This window comes from Zalophus californianus, chromosome 10 (genome assembly GCF_009762305.2).
Source record: "Zalophus californianus isolate mZalCal1 chromosome 10, mZalCal1.pri.v2, whole genome shotgun sequence".
Classification (NCBI taxonomy): Eukaryota; Metazoa; Chordata; class Mammalia; order Carnivora; family Otariidae; genus Zalophus; species Zalophus californianus.
In genome coordinates, this window is record NC_045604.1 from 12,430,425 (window position 1) to 12,448,495 (window position 18,071).

The following is an 18,071-nucleotide window of genomic DNA, read 5'->3' on the forward strand; positions in this document are numbered from 1 at the left end:
TGGAGCATGTTCTGAAGAGGGCAGCTGGGATCGATTAAAACTATCATTTGAAGGATTATTGAAAGGACTGGAGACATCTGGCCTAGAAAACAAAGACATGGGAGATATCATGACAGCCTTCAATGTATGAAAAGTTGTCATGTGGAGGATCCCAGAGCTGTTCTGCAGAGCCTCTGAGGATAGTGGACAGATGAACAGAAAAGCAGATTCAGGTGCATCTAATAGTAATAGGTGTTTAGAAACAGAGGGGGCTGTCTTGGGTGGTATTAAGTTCTTTGTCACTGACGTTCAAAAACAGGTTATTTGGTTGTTCATTTTTTTAAAAGACTTATTTATTGTAGAGAGGGGGGAAGGAGCAAAGGGAGAAAGAGAATCTCAAGCAGACTCCCCATCGAGCACAGAGCCTGACACAGGGCTCAATCCCATGACCCTGAGATCATGACCTGAGCCAAAATCAAGAGTCAGACGCTTACCCGACTGAGCCACCCAGGCGTCCCTTGTTTGTTGAATAAATGATTTCAGTATTCTTTGGGCATTTCCTAGTGCATCATATGGTAAAAGACACTTACTATGAAAAGAATTTTGAAAAGAGACCCAAGGATTTCTCAGCAAATAAACAGCGATCTTTTCCCTATATATCATATAAGAATCACTCCATAATATTTAGTGACTGTACATCTTTGATGTGCAGGAAACTCTGTTGGACCCTTGTGAAACTTAATAACATCAAAGAAATCTTAAAAGCCATATTGACCAAGAGGAGTATGTTTGGGAGAGGGCAGATATCAGTGTAACCTATCGTAGTATTAGCACTGCATGAACACATTGCTTACTACCTACGTGGAAGCTGTGACCAAATCTGAAAAAATTACATAAGGCATAAGCTGATGAAGTAAAAGGGCCCACAACCAGGGAGGAATGTGACTTTCACCTTGGAGTTCTTAATAGTCGTAAAATAATGCTGAGCATGATAATACAAATTTTCTCATCTTAATGGCATCATATAGCACTTGATAATTCTCTTTCCCCTACCCCCTCTAACCATTACCTCATTTAACTTTACTAAAGTGTTTCCACACATTGAGAAAAAGTTTTATCCCCTGGCCATTTATGATACTGTGACCAAGAAAAATAAAAGCCTCTTTCATTGTTTTATGTTTGAATGAAATTATGAGTCTATAATCGTAAATAAAGCTGGTATGTGATAAAAGGGCCAGAACATAGGAGCTGAAGTTGCAGCAGCATAAGGAGCTCTCTGCTGGGGCACCTGGGTGGCTCAGCGGTTAAGCGTCTGCCTTTGGCTCGGGTCATGATCCCAGGGTCCTGGGATCGAGCCCCGCATCGGGCTCCCTGTTCAGTGGGGAGCCTACTTTGCCTTCTCCCACTCCCCCTGCTTGTGTTCCCTCTTTCGCTCTGTCAAATAAATGAATAAAAAAAATCTTTTTTTTAAAAAAAAAAAGGAGGGGCGCCTGGGTGGCTCAGTCATTAGGCGTCTGCCTTCGGCTTGGGTCATGATCCCAGGGTCCTGGGATCGAGCCCCACATCGGGCTCCCTGCTCCTCGGGAGGCCTGCTTCTCCCTCTCCCACTCACCGTGCTTGTGTTCCCTCTCTCGCTATGTCTCTCTCTGTCAAATAAATGAATAAAATCTTAAAAAAAAAAGCTCTCTGCTAAGTGATTTTAAAGGGATAAATTTAAAACAGAAAAAGTAACAAAAGATGATCCAAGACTACTCTGATTTCAAGTAGAACATTTTGTCTAATTTACTAGTGGAGATAAACCATCAATGGAGAATATGAGGTTAAACAGGTAACAGTTCCATTTCTCACTTTTGTGTTTGTATGTTTAAAAGACAATCTGTAAATATTATGTCTGAAAGGCTATAGATAAGAAATGCAAGATTAGCAAAAATTAAAAGCTTAAAGACAGCAAAAGGGGTATGTGAAGGTATATTCAGGTCTGAGATTTGAGTAAGAAGTCAGTCATATGAAAATCTGGGGGAAAATAATTTCAGGCAAAAGGAAAGTGGCACAAACAGATAAAAGATGTGCTAGTATTCTTTTTTTAATTTGAGTAAGTCATTGGTTTACTGATGATATGTTTTATAAAAGATATATAAGGGTCCCAGATATTACCTGAATTCAAAGAAATGGAGGAGTCTGGGTTAATAAGTTTGAAGAGCAGGTGTAATTTGGTTTCATTAATGTAAAACAGTTCATAAACGATATTTCAATTTCAGAAGATGCAGTATTAAAATATTCCTTTGTTCATTCTTGAAGCTGCATGTTTTGTCCAAGGGGATTTATTTTTATTTATTTTTTTTAGAGAGAGAATGTGCATGGGGGTGGGGTGGGCAGAGGGAGAGGAAGAGAGAGAATCCTACCAAGGCTCCATGTCCAGGGTGGAGCCTGATGCGGAACCTGACGCAGAGATGGATCTTATGATCCTGAGATCATGACCTGAGCCGAAATTAAGAGTCAGATGCTTAAGCGAGTGAGCTGCCCAGGTGCCCCTGAAGGGAATTTTTTTTTAAAGGGAATTTTAGTGGGTAAAGTGTAGGTTTATGTGTGTGGAGAGAGAAATAGGCAGACATGCCATTTCGACTATTAAATTCTCTGTTATAACTGGTGTTTAGAAAGGAAAACAAATCAAATAGAACCTGTTTATTTCTAGCAATCAATTTACTGGAACAACTCTGTGAGATTTTACCGAAAGTAGTTGACTGGCTGATAGCATCTAGGGAGAAGAGGCTCTGCCAAAGAAAAAGATGCCGTTGGTTTGAATGTGATTGAAGAACAGAAGGGTGATCACAATGGAAATTTTCATAAATTGGCAATGATGTTGGAAGTTTCCATGCCCTGTGCCCTGCTCAGTCACCTCCACAAGGGCCTTGTGTAAAATTTTAGACACCTTAGCCCCCTGGCTCCTGGTCATGCCCTGTTGACTGAACATATCTGCTATTCCCATGGCTCCTAGCATGGCCTTGACATCAGAGCTCTTCCACTTTGAACGGCAGGAAGTACAAATCTACATCTCTCTTGCTCGTATTCTGTGAGTTGCCCAGGTTATCAAGTTTTTAGTGGCGAGTTTATCTTCAAGCTTCTGCGGACCACTTACTTCATTTGGCAGCAGCAAAATCCTGCTGAGATCTGCATGATCAATCTTGCTTAGATCAGCAAAGTCATGCTTGCCTTTTTATGGTATTCCAGGATCTTGGCTTGTACATCCTTCAGGAAGGCAAAACTGAAGACCTTGCTTTGTTTCATCATCTGCTTAGATTTGCTCATATTCTTGTTCAGCCAAAATTCTCCTTCTTCAGTATGTTCTTTATCAAATTCCTGATCCAACTGCCCTTTGAAGTAGACTTGTTCATCAGAACCAGTACAACAGAGCTGCTAGGAGAGCCATTGGAAAGTAATCCTTGATGTTCTTCATTTGTTTGCCTCTCCACCCAGGAATTAACTCTTCTTACTTTCTTCAGCGTTTACATAATCAACAGATTCCACACTGGCTAGGTTAGGTTTGTTAACATTATCCAAGTCCTGAAGAAACTGATGCATCATTTTTCCATAGAGCCTTTTGGTCTTGATGTTCAGTTCATGTGCATCAGTGGGTTTCTTTAATTCAGTAAGAAACTTTTGAAATGGCGATGCAGACATCTTGACTTTCAACCTGACCTGTTGTAGCCCTTCCTTTTGTGTCTTTGTGACTTCATTAAAGTGTGTCAAATTTCCCTCTCCTAGGATGATGTAATCTCGAGATCCTTAACTTCATTACATATGCAAAAACTCTTTCCCAATAGTCACATTTACAGGGACTGAGGGCTAGGACTTGGACATATCTTTTCTTGGGAGACACAATATAATCTACTATTTACCCCAGTGAACCGTACCTCCTGGTATTCATGCCTTTGTGCAGTCCTCTCTTTTGTATCTGGGTGGGCCCTGTGGGACCCACTGGTCACCAATCAAATGTTGCAAAAGTGATACTGTGTGATTTCCAAAATTAGACCAGAAGGAACGTGGAAGTTTACATCTTCGTTTTTTGGAACCTTCACTCTCGCGGTACCCAGACACCCTGTAAGAAGTCTTACTACCCTGTTGGAGGCTTTAAATGCAGCGGACCCAAGAAACTATGGAGAGGGAGTGGGGTCCAGCTGAACCTAGGCTTCCAGACTTCCCACCGCAAGCATGAGGTGAGTGAAGCTCTTCTGCACCTTCGACCACCCTAGCCTCCAGTTAAATAGCACCAAGTGACCCCACTTAGTGCCACGTGGGGCAACTGGTGGTGGTGGTGGAGTGATGGGGTTGAGATGGTTTTTGTAATCAATCCTTGGGCCCTTGACTCGAAGCTCGCGCGCGCGCGCACGCACGCACACGCACGCACACGCACACACACACACACACACACACCCTCTCCCCCCACCCCTCCCCCACAGAGGGTGGAGAGGAGAAATCCGAAGACCCTGTCTGTGAAAGGCACGCTTGCAGAGTCCAGGCAAACAAAACCAAAACTAATTCGGGCACCGCTTTTAGTAATGCCTTTTGTAAATTAATCCTTCCTTTTTAAGCTCTGTTTTCACGTACGAAAATAACTCTTGGAAACACATTCTCCTTTTGAAAAATATGAGGAAACATTAGAAAAGCTCCCCCCATCCCCAGCGGAACCATGGCTGTCGGTGTGGTGTGCATGCTTCCACGACTTTTCTGTGTTTACAAACACAGTGCTATCAACACATTGCTCCACTTGCGGGTTCTGTTTCGTGGTTCACGTGCACGCCTCTCCCACGGTGGAAACGGTCTCATAGCTTGCCCTCCTCACTTTACGATGTGTCGTAAAGTCCTGTTCACTTTAGCGTCTATCCCGGCGGCGTAAATCGCCACGTAGGCCCTCCTGTCCCCAGATGCAGAGGGGCGGGGTCAAAGGCCTCGGGCCCCGCGGCGGGGCCGAGACGGCGCACAGCGATGACGCACCGCGTTGTGCGCGGAGACGGCGGCAGCCACGACGCAGGGGAGGGGCGAAGGCTGCGGCAGCGTCAGGCGCACGCACACGTTGCAGCTTCTTGTTTCGGCGGGTTCGGAGAGGTTCTGACGGCCAGGCAGGCGCACTGACGGGTAGCCGCAGACCGGCGGAGATGGCGACGCTCTGTCTGACCGTGAATGCAGGAGACCCTCCGCTGGGTAAGGGGACGAGGCCGCCGACCTGCGTGGGTTGCATCAGCCGGGGAGGGTGCGGGGCAGGGAAGGTCGCCGCGCCCGGCGTTGCGCAGTGGCGGTCACGGTCTGGGAGATTAGGCCTGCCCTCTCCTCGAAACTGTACTCGGAGTAAGCTCTGCGCCCCCTCACCTTCCGTCCCCTGGCATGTGCATCTGCTCCTGAAAACCGTTTTCTCGGGCGTGAAGGGAGACGTGGTGTGAGCCCAGGCAGAGCGACACGTCGCTCAGCTTCGGACCTTTTCTCTTTAAGAGGGATGACTCTCAGTCAACTCCCCTCCCTTTTGTGAAATGGCTTTCCATAGAGACCTAGAGCTGCTCGTAGAAATACCGTTTTGAAAGTTAAAATCCCATCGTCTTCGCGTCCTCTATTTTAGCATACCCCCCTTTACTTACATCTCTCTTCCTCCCTCTTTTCAGAAAAGATCTTCAATCCACTTGACTACCTTACGTTTCGTTGGGTTCAAGGGGAACAAGGCAGACAATTGTAGTAGCTGAGGTTGCATTACAACGAGGTTGCATTTATTTTTAATTAATGGTGTCAGGGTAATTGCTGGAACACTCAAGTACGCTGCGCACTGATAGGGTTGCTTTACTACACACCCTTATGGATGTGGTCAACGCCAGAGTAAACGTTGGATCTGTCACATTCCTAGTACATATTAGGTTCTATTTGGATTTGCTTTTTCTGTGTGGCTGAGATTACTGTAGATAGATAGTTTAGGATTTCTGCTTTTTTATTACTTTGGGAAATTACGCAAAAGAATTTGAGTAGTTTGTTAATCTATTGGTTAATGTGTATGCATAGTATAGACTCGCAAGTACTTTTTTTTTTTAAGATTTTATTTTTAAGTAATCTACGCCAAACGTGGGGCTCTAACTCTATCGCAAGATCAGCAGTCACCCGCTCTACGGACTAAGCCCCCACAAGTTTTTTAATGTGGGAGAAGTGCAGACTTTTAGATGCAATTGACAAAATTACTCAATACATTGTCAACTTCGGTGGTGTTCTGAGTCTTCTGGAATAAAACCCACAATTTAATAGCCATTTTAAATATTTTTAAAATGCTAATGTTTTAGTATATTGGTTCCAGTAATTATGGGCTAACCTCACTCAAAGCAGTAAACTCTAAAAAAAAAATGGGTTTGCTCTTTGGGCTGGGAAGTACTAGACAGTGTGGTCTCATGGTTAAGAGCAAAAACATTTGGTTCCTGGAGACCTGGGTCCAATCCTGGCTGCCACTTACTAGTTGTGGAACCTTGGTGGGTTCTGTGTTTCGCTTCTCCCACAGTCCTCTGATTAAGAAAGGAAGACTAGTATTTTCTACATAGGGTTGGTTGCCAGAATTAAACTGTAGGTAAAATTCTGACACATTTTAGATATTCCATAGCTGTAGTTTATACCAATGTTACTTAGCAAATCCCCCTGTTTCCTTAGTGATCACATTCTGATTATTCTGAAAGAGGATCTTAGAGAAATTTATTGTCATTTTGAACTGTAGACCAATTATAGAGTATATGTTTGCTTCTCCTCTCCTTTTTTGTTTTTTAATTCTTCCCACTATTTGATGAAAGTACATCTTCAAATCAATAAAATTGGATGAAACATTTAGAAAAATAGATTGCATTGCTGGAATTTCCCTGTTGTACATGCATTCAGCATGTGAAGTGTTTTTTTTAACGTTAAAATAATTTCAAACTTAAAAAGGTACAAGAATAGAACCAATTACTTTTTCCCCCCTGTACCACTGAAGAGCATACTGCAGATAATGATGCTTCAAACATCAGGAATATGCCAACATACAGCTCTCTCAAGCAAGGAAACTTTTTACATGACCTGGTAGGACCATCAAAATCAGGAAGTACACATTGATACCATTCTTCTGTTTAATGCAGAGACCCTATTCATATTCCAACACTAATTGTTCCAACAACACTCAGTAGTACAGGGATCAAAATCCAGAATCATGCTTTGCACCTAGTTGTCATGTCTCTCCAGTTTCTTTCAGTCTGGAATGTTTTTTCAGTCTTTCCTTGGCTTTCATAGCTTTGACCTCTCTGAAGACTAAAGACCAATTACTTGAAGAATGTCCCAATGATGTTTCCTTGTGGCTGTATTCAGCTACACATCTTTGGCAAGAGTAGCATAGAAGTGATTCGTTGCTCTTCATTGCAGCCCATAAATTGGTGCATGAATTTGATTTTTCCCATTACCGATGATCTAACCTTGATTACTTAAGATGGTGTCAGCCAGCTTTATGGACTGCAAAGTTTTCTCTCTGCATTTGACAGACATTTTGTGAGGAGATGGTTTAGGACCATGTAAACATTGCACTCAGACCTTCGCTTATGGGTTTCAGCACCCATTGATGCTTCCTGCCCAACTCGATTATTATTAAGAAGATGCCAAAAGGTGACCTTCCAATTCTGCTGTTCCTTCTACATGTATTAGTTGACATTTTTCTGTCAGAAGATCTTTTTCTTTCCCATTAAAAAAAATTCATAACAAAATGTCTCAGGTTATAATCTGTATTATTTACTTTTACTCTTTTAATTTAAAATTTTTATTTTTTAAAATTAGTTTTATTGAGCTATAATGTGCATTTACTAAACTTCACCAATTTAAAATTGACAGATATGTACAGTAACCACTGCAATAATGATAGAGAATATTTCTCTCATTTGGGAAAGTTCCCTTATGTCCATTTGCAGTCAGCTTCCTTTCCCCATCTCTGGTCCCTGATAGCCACTGATCTGCTTCCTGTCAGTATTCTGTTTTTTCTAGAATTTCATATACATTGAATCATATCATATATATTCTTTTGTATCTAGGATAATGCTTTGGGATTCATCTAACTTGTTGCCTATAACAGAACTTCAGAGCTTCATGCTTTTTATTTGCCATATAGGATTTCCTTGTATGGACACACTAAAATTTGTATCATTTACATTAGTAGTTACGTTGCTACTGTTTGCCAGTGGGAGCCCCTCCAAGTTGGCCTCTGTGTCCTTTTGGCTTATCTGTTTGATTACTTCTTGCTTTCTAGCACAGAATTTTCCAGGTCTGTCTTGTACCTTCCCTGCCACAGCCCTGTTTCCAGTGGAGCTTGATATTTAGAAATCAATATCTGGGTGCTGGTGGTTCGTGTTAGCCAAATTTAAAGGACAAAAGATTAATGAATCAATTTAGGATATTTAATAGGTGTTGAGAGGCAGATTGCACCGTGTTTTAGAGTTTAACTTCTGGACCGCCATAGGCCTGCATTTAATTCCGGAGTGTCACATATTTAGTCAAGGACTTTGGGTTCATTATTTAATCTTTCCAAGCATCAATTTCCTCTTCTGTAAAATGGAGATAAAGATGTCTATGTCCTAAGATCACTACAAAGATTAAAAATTATGACTGTAAAGCATTTTAGCATAGTGCCTACCACATAGTAATCACTCAGATGCTATTAACACTAGTTTTTACATAAGGCACTGTTCTCATTTCTTGTCTCCTGAGGGAAGAAAAGATTTCGATGCCCTTAGCTGGAAACTGAACATATTCAAAAGCAGTTGGAGTATGCCAGTGAATAGTTTCTGATATATTATTTTCCCAAGACCAGAAGATGATCCTTTCTCTTTATAGACTACTGGGAAAGAAGTTTACTCCTTGGTTTGTTGAGTCATTCTTACTGCTTTATGATTGGTTTGTTGAGTCATTCTTACTGCTTTATGATTCGGGTTTTAAATACTAAATTGTTAATAAAGAAAATTCTTTTCATCTCATTCCACTTAGGAGCTTTGCTGGCCGTAGAACATGTGAAAAACAATGTCAGCATTTCTGTTGAAGAAGGGAAAGAGAATATTCTTTTCGTGTCTGAGTAAGTTTTCAGTATCTGTTTTCAGTACTGAACAGCATTTTTTTAATATTCAGAATTCAATGTTCTATGCTTGTTTTATTTGCTAGTTGGTAGATTAACTCTAGAAAGAAGTATGCTTTTCTTCCTCATTCTTAAAAGAAGTATATCCAGAGGCTTACATTTGTCAGCAAGCTATCTGATCCCACTTATAATCTAAAAGAAACTAGAAATATACAGAAAGATTTTTTTCTTTTTACTTCTCTGTTTTTGCAGGTTTCTACAACGAGCATATATTGTATGTGTTTGATTAAAGTGAATCATTTGCATCCCAGGATATATGGAAGATTAAACTTTTTTTTTTTTTCTGGAACCCATTGTGAAGAATAAAAAGAACTGGAAAGGGAGATATTATTATCCTTAATTTTAGTTTAATGAAACTGAGGAATAGATAGAACCTGGTTTCAGATTCTTTTAAGAATACTTCACCACATAATAAAATCTGGACCAAATTGAAAGAAGTTTTCAAGGGTATTCTCAAGCAGGATACAGATTTGAAATGTGTTTAAAAGGTCTATAATAAACTGACAGAAGGACTTATATTGGGAAAGGGGCAAGATACATAAAAACACATACTCAACACACACTCTTCTCCCCATCTCCTCCTTCCTCCCAGTGTAGTTGTATCATAATTTTGGTTAGGTCGCCATTCAGTGTTTACACTGTAATGACCCAGTAAGTTTTATTCACTCCTGAGCCACATATTGTGATTATTATTTGTGTACAACTTTTACTTTTCCATGGAATAATTGTTTGCTTTATTCTCTTCTTCTGAAGCCTCTCTGATTCAGGGGTCTGTAGGAATATTTTCTTTTGATTCAGGATTCTGAAATTTCACAGTAATATGGTCTCGTTTGGGTCAATTTTTTTTTTTTTTTTTTTTTTTTATTGAGAGAGAGAATGGTAGAGAGCATGAGAGGGAAGAAGGTCAGAGGGAGAAGCAGACTCCCCGCTGAGCAGGGAGCCCGATGCGGGACTCGATCCTGGGACTCCAGGATCATGACCTGAGCCGAAGGCAGTTGCTTAACCAACTGAGCCACCCAGGCACCCTCAATTTTTTTTTTTTTTAAGATTTTATTTTTAAGTAATATATACATCCAATGTGGGGTTCAAACTTACAACCCCGAGATCAAGAGTCACATGTTCTACTGACTGAGCCAGCTTGGTGCCCCGTGTGGGTCTATTTTTAATCTGTTCCACTGGGTACTTAGTCTCCTTTCAGTGTGGAAACTTGGAAATCCTTCTATTTTGGAAATTAAAAAAATTTTTTTTTCTTTGATGATTTTCTCCTCCATTTTGTTCTTCGTATGGAAGTTAGGATTAAGTATCACCTTCATTTTTCATCTATTTTTTCTTTTTTCTTTACTTTCTGGAGCGTTCTTCAACTTTATCATCCTATTTTTCTACTGAGTTTCCTATTTCTGCTATATTTTTATTATCTAAGAGCTCGATTTTTTATTTTTTGAGTACTCCTTTTATAGTATCCTTGTTTTATGATTGCAGTATATTGTTTCATTGCTTAAAGGAAATTTATTTATTTACTTTTTAAATTTTCTTCTCCCTAATTTGCCTAAGTTGCATTTTTCTGTGTGTTTATTTTGGTTACTGCTTCAAGTTAAAAGCTTTCTTCAAATATTTGGTAACTCCTGATGATCTTCTCAGATTTTAACTGGAATTTAAAGCTGTTTATAAGTTCTGAACTCAAGGGCAGGCTTGTTAGCTCTGAGCATACTTTGTGATGGTCTGATCGGTTTACTTAGCGGGAACTTCTGATGTTAGTATCCTTAGTTATTTCTTCTTAGGCTGATCAGATTATTTAGTGAAGACTTTCAGTCTCCTGTTTGGAAGATAAAGAGTTGATGCCAGAATATTTTGGAAGCTGAGGGTGGGAAGAAGGCTACGGATCTCAGCATCTAGTATGTATGTAGTCATTCTCCCAGTTACCTGCATAACCCAGTTCACAGCTGTGCCAGATTTCCCCCAGTTGAGAGACCTTTGTTTTACTCTTTAGAGAATAAGGCTTCAGTTTTTGCCAAGATTGAGTAAGAGGAGTGGTTCAGCTGAGCAGAATAGGGTTTGATGGTGTCTGTTTCCCACTGATTTGTAAATAGACTTTATACCACATCTCCTTATTTTAGCCCCAGTTCACTCTCACTTCCATTGATTCATTCGTCTTTTGTGGATTCTAAAATTTAGGTTGGGTTGGTTTTCAGCTTTGTCCACTACCCACTTAAAATTCAATTTCTTCAGACTTGTTGAATTCATCTGCTATCTAGCTTCTTAAACTGTATTGTGACTATTTCTTCTCCTTAGTCTCTTTTTCCTTACGGGTGTGTGTGTCTTTTAAAAAAATTTTTACAGAATAATTTTGATGGGGTTTGAGCTGTCCTCTTTACTTGGAAATAGATACAGCTAGCCTCTTCATGACTGTATATCCTTGATTTCTCTGCCTTGATTTATTTTAAATCGCTGTTGGTCTTGATATCCCAGTTATATTTTATATTTCCACCAATGAATAGACAATAGTTAGAAGGACAAAGCATGATAGATAGTTCACTCTAAACTGAATTGTTGGATTTGGCTGAACATTCAGAACAAATTGGAGTTTGATAGAAACAGTAAAGAATACATTAGGCAGCTTTTTTTTAAACTGTAGTTGAAAATACATGGTAGATACAAGGTTTAATATTTTTATACTTCTTTGTAAGCCTCATGCTACTGATTTGCTAGAGCTGTGGTAATATTTTATCTCATGCTTGTATTCTAGAAACGTGGTATTCACAGACATAAATTCCATACTTCGTTACTTGGCTCGAGTTGCAGCAACAGCTGGGCTCTATGGTTCTAACCTGCTGGAACATACTGAGGTAAGGAATGAAAATTTCCTTGGGTTTGTTTTGATTTATGTTCTGTTCTTTTGAGAACTTCATTTTATTGTTGGCTTATGTACTGTTATTCTATGTAAGGATATTCATGGAGTTTAGTGGTAGACCTAGTTAAGGAATTCTCATCCTGTTTTTATTTTGGAGGGGGGAGAAAAACACCTCGTCTCCTAGTTTGAACTTTTAATCCCATACCAGCTGTCCTGTTGGGTCAGTGAGTGCTGTCTTCTTCCTAGATTCCCAGGAAGGAATCAGATGAGGCAGCAGGCCTAGAAAAGTTAAGAGATTTTCCCAGGGTAACACACATAGTTTGGATCCCCTTCTCCTTTCTAGGTGTACACTTTAATTAATTACAGCAGCAGTAGATGAACTTCCAGTACTGCTGTTTAGATACTTTCTCTTTGTTTGTATTCAGCTCCAATTCTCCTTAAGTTTTATAAAATTCAGTATACAAAGAATAGTTTCCTAGGTATTTACTTTTAAATTTTACAGGTGGATGAATCTGTTTGGCTAGGTATCACCTATTGGTTTTGGCTAAGTATCGCCTAGTGGGTTATTCCTTCCTGCTGCCAGTTCTCAAGTCTTTGTTCTTTTTTTTTTCTCTGAAGTGCTTCTCTGCACTCCTGGGGGTGGGGGGGGAGCACAGAAATATAACAATGAAATTTGTTTATTTAAATGCCAATTTAGATCTCAGGCAACCAGAATTAAATCCATATAATGGCAAATTCTGTAATTTGAGATAAGATTAGGCATGGTTCTGAGGTCATTTGTTTGTTTAAATCTAAGCCCTCAGGTGCATTTCTTTTCGATCTTTTATGTCCACAGATTGATCACTGGTTGGAGTTTAGTGCTACAAAATTGTCTTCATGTAATTTGTTTACTTCTGCAATCAACGAGCTCAATCATTGCCTATCTCTGAGAACATACTTAGTTGGAAATTCCTTGAGCTTAGCAGATTTATGTGTTTGGGCCACCCTAAAAGGTATCATTTATTCTTCCTGAAGAATGCTGTATTTTTATTACTTGATATTTTGCTGGATAAGAAGTGTGCGTTTTTCTACATACATATGTATTGTGCGTGCGTGTGTGTGTGTGTGTGTGTAGAAAGAGAGTCACTTAGGACTTTCTTGCAAAGGAATGACTTTGGCTATTTTATTCCTGTCCAGGCACAGGAATCCCAGTCCTTTGCTGTCCTGAGAGGCCTTCTCTCTCACTAACCCAACTCCCTCCTGCTTACGAAGCAGACCTTGGTCCTGCTGAAGCAGCCCTCGTCCCATTTATGTCAGCACTTCTCTTGTCTCAGTCGTTCCTTCACTCCAGGCATTGTTGTCTTTGATCACTTAGTAGGGGTGTATGTGTGTTTGAGGGGGGATCTGGAGTTGTTCCTCCTGGAGTTGTTCCTCCCGGAGAGTCCGTGACGGATTCTCTATTCTGACTACTTGGCAACAGGGTAAGATTATAGGATTGATGAGAGGTATAAAGAGGACTTGAATTTTGTTGGCTTATTTTCTTTAAAAAAAAAACCAAAAAACCAGAAGCAAATATGCCAGAAAGTTTTATCATTCTTTAAATCTGCATCATGTGGGGTTTTTTATGTTGTACTATTTTTGTGGCTAAAACTTTTCTCCAAATTCAGTTAAATTGTTATAATAATAACCAACATAAAATGAAGGCCTTTTCTAATTAGATGTTTTCATGTATGGGTTTGACATTTTCATCTTTTTTGATTTTTGATTTAATATTCATGAAAGGAAGATAGTATCTTAAGGATGTAACTTTGTGATATTAAAGAATTAAATTTTCCTTCACTGCCTACTTTTTTTTTTGTTTTTTTTTATTTATTTGAGAGAGAGAATGGCAGAGAGAGAGAGAGAGAGCATGAGAGCGGGGAGGGTCAGAGGGAGAAGCAGACTCCCCGCTCAGCAGGGAGCCCGATGCGGGATTCGATCCCGGGACTCCAGGATCATGACCTGAGCCGAAGGCAGCCGCTTAACCACCTGAGCCACCCAGGCGCCCCTTCACTGCCTACTTTTGATACTACATTTGAAGAAATGAGCTACTTCTTGATCTTGATAGGAAACTATTTTGTTTTCTAGTTGATCTACTTAAAGCCTTTCCTTAATTATGAAATATGACATTGGCCTTATAGTGGGTGTGTGATGGTGGTGAGGGCAGGATTTAGTATTCACTTCAGTGAGTTGAACTGCAAAAATACATTTTTTTTTTAAGAATCTTTTTTTTTTAAGATTTTATTTATTTGAGAGAGAGAGAGTGAGAGCATGAGAGGGAGAGGGTCAGAGGGAGAAGCAGACTCCCCGCTGAGCAGGGAGCCCGATGCGGGACTTGATCCTGGGACTCCAGGATCATGACCTGAGCCGAAGGCAGTTGCTTAACCAACTGAGCCATCCAGGCGCCCTGCAAAAATATTTTTAATTAACTACTGTGAATTCTGTGAGGTATATTAAAATACTAGAAAACATTTCGGTGTATACCTAGATTGCAAATTTTTCATTATAGAAGCACTTTTTTTTTTTTTTTTTTTTTTTTAAGTAGGTTCCATGCCCAATGTGGGGCTTGAACTCAAGATTCTGGGATTAAGAGTTGTGTGCTTTGTGGACTGAGCCAGCCAGGCACCCCTTTAGAAGCACAACTTTAAGCCATCTCATTTACTTAAGTTAACCACTAGAACTTTGCTTTTAAAATTGTGGATTATTGAATGGTTTTAAAATTATTTTTGCTAATAGGCAGTGCTGCATGGCAAGAACAGTTGAAACAGAACAAAACTCCAGTGCACGTAAAACGCTGGTTTGGCTTTCTCGAAGCCCAGCAGGCTTTCCAGTCTGTAGGTACCAAGTGGAATGTTTCAACAACCAAAGCTAAAATGGTAAGCTTTTTTTAATGCTGATATCTTAGTTGGTTTGAGACCATAGATCTGAAAAGAAAATTACTCCTACTTGTAGTTTCTTTTTCTTTTTTTTTTTTTTAGATTTTTTTTTTATTTATTCCTTTGCGAGAGAGACAGAGAGAACAAGCAGGGGGAGAGGCAGAGGGAGAGGAAGAAGCAGACTCCCTGCTGAGCAAGGAGCCCGATGCGGGACTCGATCCCAGGACCCTGGGATCATGACCTGAGCTGAAGGCAGAGGCTTAACCATCTGAGCCACCCAGGCGCCCTGTAGTTTATTTTTCTTTTCATGTGTGAAAAATCTTCTTGGAGAAATCTGTGCAGTCTGTTAAGTCTTGGCTTGCCTTTAACTGTTTAACTCCATAAAGCCTTAATCTTTGTAGTTATATGTGTAAAATATTATGATCATCCAGTGTGTGTCCCTTAGGAAATCCAAAATCCAAGTAACTAAAATCTCATTATTTATAGCTATATGATTTTTTTCTTCCTCCCAGCTCTCCTGTTCGTTCATTTTTGGCCATTGAGTCCTGGGCTTCTGCAGAGCCTTTTTGTTAATCTCTAGGAGGATATGATGTAGAGTCCAGTAGAAAATACTCTCTTCCCCAGAGTCTCTCTACTTTGATCTGTTTCACATATTAGGCATGTGTAGTAAAGTGTCAACTTAAAGGTTTTCCATTGCAATAAAAATTTGAAAACTACTTCCTGCTTGGATCAAGACACCACAGTCCACTCTGTTGTTTTGGCTAAAAATCGTCACTCATTCTTCACCATTTTTCCCATGGAATCAGTCACCAACTTCTGTTCTTCTCATATCTATTGATATGTTTTCTATCTCCACTGTTACTGATTTTTATTGAAACCTCATTATCCCTTGGCTGATTTAATACCATATATCTTTTCTAGTTCAGCCTCTGCATTGTCCTGGATATCATTTTAGGAAACACAAATAAATGGTCCCGTTACCCCTGGATTTCCTCGTTGCCTCAAACCTAAAAGCACATGAATTTTGGACCTCGTCCACAGCTCGGCTTCCTTGCCCGTCCACCCCATGTGCATTTCCAACTTTTCACGGACATCGCACTGTCTTTGTGTCTTACCTGTGCTATGCTTCCTTTTCGTAGAAAGAAGGCCCTTATACATTCTGCGTCTGACACATTTCCACTTATTTTTTAAGGTCCAGCTTGGTTCTTACCTCCTTTTAAGCTTTTCCTGATGAAAAGGCTGTTGGTTAACTTCAGCTGACTGCTCTAACAGCCCTCTGTAAATATCTGTGTATATCTCTGTCACCAGTGGTTGGTTTTGTTTACATCCTTCACGGGGTTTTGGGTCCTCAAGTGCAAGGACAACGTTCTAGTCCTCATTTGTCTTATAACCATGCCTGGTACATAGTGGGTACTGAGAAGGTATTTGTTGAATGTATTCTTAAACATTTAATGATATAACTGTATTTGTTGTTTTTGTTCTGCTTTTCAGACACCTGAGAAAAAACAAGATGTTGGGAAATTTGTTGAGCTTCCAGGTGCTGAGATGGGAAAGGTTACTGTCAGATTTCCTCCAGAGGCTAGTGGGTAAGAAAATGTAACTTGTAATTACAACGGAATATATTTAGTGGAAAAGCTTACAATAGTTAAATACTTATAATATTATTAGAATACTAACATAGAAAAAAATAAGTAAGATTTTAATTACGGGAATCAAAATTCTAAACATCTTAACAGTCTATTATTGACAACTAATGTTAATGTATTAAATTTGTAGTTTTAGCTTATTAATCAGACAATTGTTACTTTACCCCAGACAGAATTTTAATTATAAGTAGAGAATATCCATAAATATAAAGCCTTAAGTTTTATTTGTATTTTGAGATTTTTCAGCTCTCATTTAATAAGCATTTGTATTTGTACCCTGAGCAGTCCTTTCGGTTAGCAGAAGTTATGGCAGAATTATTTTTAAGTTACTTTTTTTCTGAAATAAAGAAAGGGGCATCCTGAAAAGCCTATTCCTTTTCAGTTTTTTCTGTTATCAGCAGGCTTCCTAACCCCTTTCACTTTTGGCACCAAAAGAAAATAATAACATTTGAATAGCTCTTTGGGGAAAAAGACTTGTTCTGGCTGGTGGTACCAGCCTGGGGCTGCCCCAGGCCTTGCCCAGCATTGCCCAGGGCTGAGGGGAATCCACCTTTGCACATGCATCAGCCTCTTTGAGCATACTGGACAAGCTTTGTAATAGCGCTCTTCCAGTGAGAGTAATACAATAAAATGTGTCTTATTAAAGCAATTAGCCTCAGGAACTTAGCCATTAGGAAAGAATTGTGCCATATTTGGTAAATGAGGTGATTTTTTTTTTCTAAATTTTCTTTAATTTCAGATTTTGTATTTTATAGCTAAATTCTTACCCATTTGTGGTAAGTGGAATGTGTAGACAGTAGAAAGCAGATAAGGAAGAAAACCGTTTTATTTTAGCTGTTCTTAGTAGTTCTTCACAAACTTTTCATAAGCACCACTGACAGGAAAATCTGTTTTAGAATTCCACTTTTTCTCTCTGCTTTTCTAAGTTTGCTGATGAAGGTGGTGAAATGAAGGATAAATAGAAGATGAAGGAGAAATAATGAATTTGGAAAATTCACAGACTAAATTATTAAGTGATCGATTGGTAGTTAACTGGGTGGAATCCCATAAATAAGACTTAACCATATGTGCTTTAATTCCCACAGACATCTTGGGTCCTTGTGGCCCAGTATTCTCTTGTGTACTTAGTGTGAGAGGTCCTGGTTTCCCATTGGTAGTGACTTCAATGGTTTGCTAAAGCCACTTTCTTAGCAGTGGCTATTTATAGCTCTGGCATTTGAACATTAGTCCTTTTAGACTCTTTTTATGTTTTCTGTCACTGTCATTTCTTAGAATAGTGAGTGCCTCATCTTTATAATTTATGAAGTACATTTGTCTGCCATAAATTATATCAATTTCAGAGACCATGCTCTTGGCCAAATACAGTTTTGGGATTTGGAATATAAATCAGTATTCAGGTGTTTTTCATCTTTTTTGTTTGTTTTTTGTTTTACTATTCATAATTTTATCATATCCGTTTATACTGCTAAAGAATTCTTTAATTTTTCTTTCTCTTTTTTTTTTCTAAGATTTTATTTTTAAGTAATCCCTACACTCAGCATGGGGCT

The 18,071-nt window shown here is 39.5% G+C and overlaps 1 protein-coding gene and 1 pseudogene across 3 annotated transcripts in view; one reads left to right on the plus strand and one right to left on the minus strand.

The window, feature by feature from the left end:
• Positions 1-1,646: 1,646 nt before the first annotated feature.
• Positions 1,647-3,788, minus strand: LOC113933124 (annotated as a pseudogene).
• A 1,221-nt stretch (positions 3,789-5,009) lies between these two features.
• Positions 5,010-18,071, plus strand: part of EPRS1 (glutamyl-prolyl-tRNA synthetase 1) — a 67,347-nt gene continuing 54,285 nt past the window's right edge. Inside the window, exons 1-7 of one of the 3 annotated variants that reach the window (XM_027611460.2) lie at positions 5,040-5,178; positions 7,503-7,623; positions 8,992-9,076; positions 11,880-11,979; positions 12,820-12,976; positions 14,739-14,878; positions 16,370-16,464. In XM_027611460.2, coding sequence (XP_027467261.2) covers positions 7,614-7,623; positions 8,992-9,076; positions 11,880-11,979; positions 12,820-12,976; positions 14,739-14,878; positions 16,370-16,464 — 587 coding nt within the window. In that variant the 5' untranslated portion in view covers positions 5,040-5,178; positions 7,503-7,613. Of the gene's footprint in view, positions 5,179-7,502; positions 7,624-8,991; positions 9,077-11,879; positions 11,980-12,819; positions 12,977-14,738; positions 14,879-16,369; positions 16,465-18,071 lie in introns of those variants that run through there. The other 2 variants (XM_027611459.2, XM_027611461.2) reach the window with 2 other exon arrangements.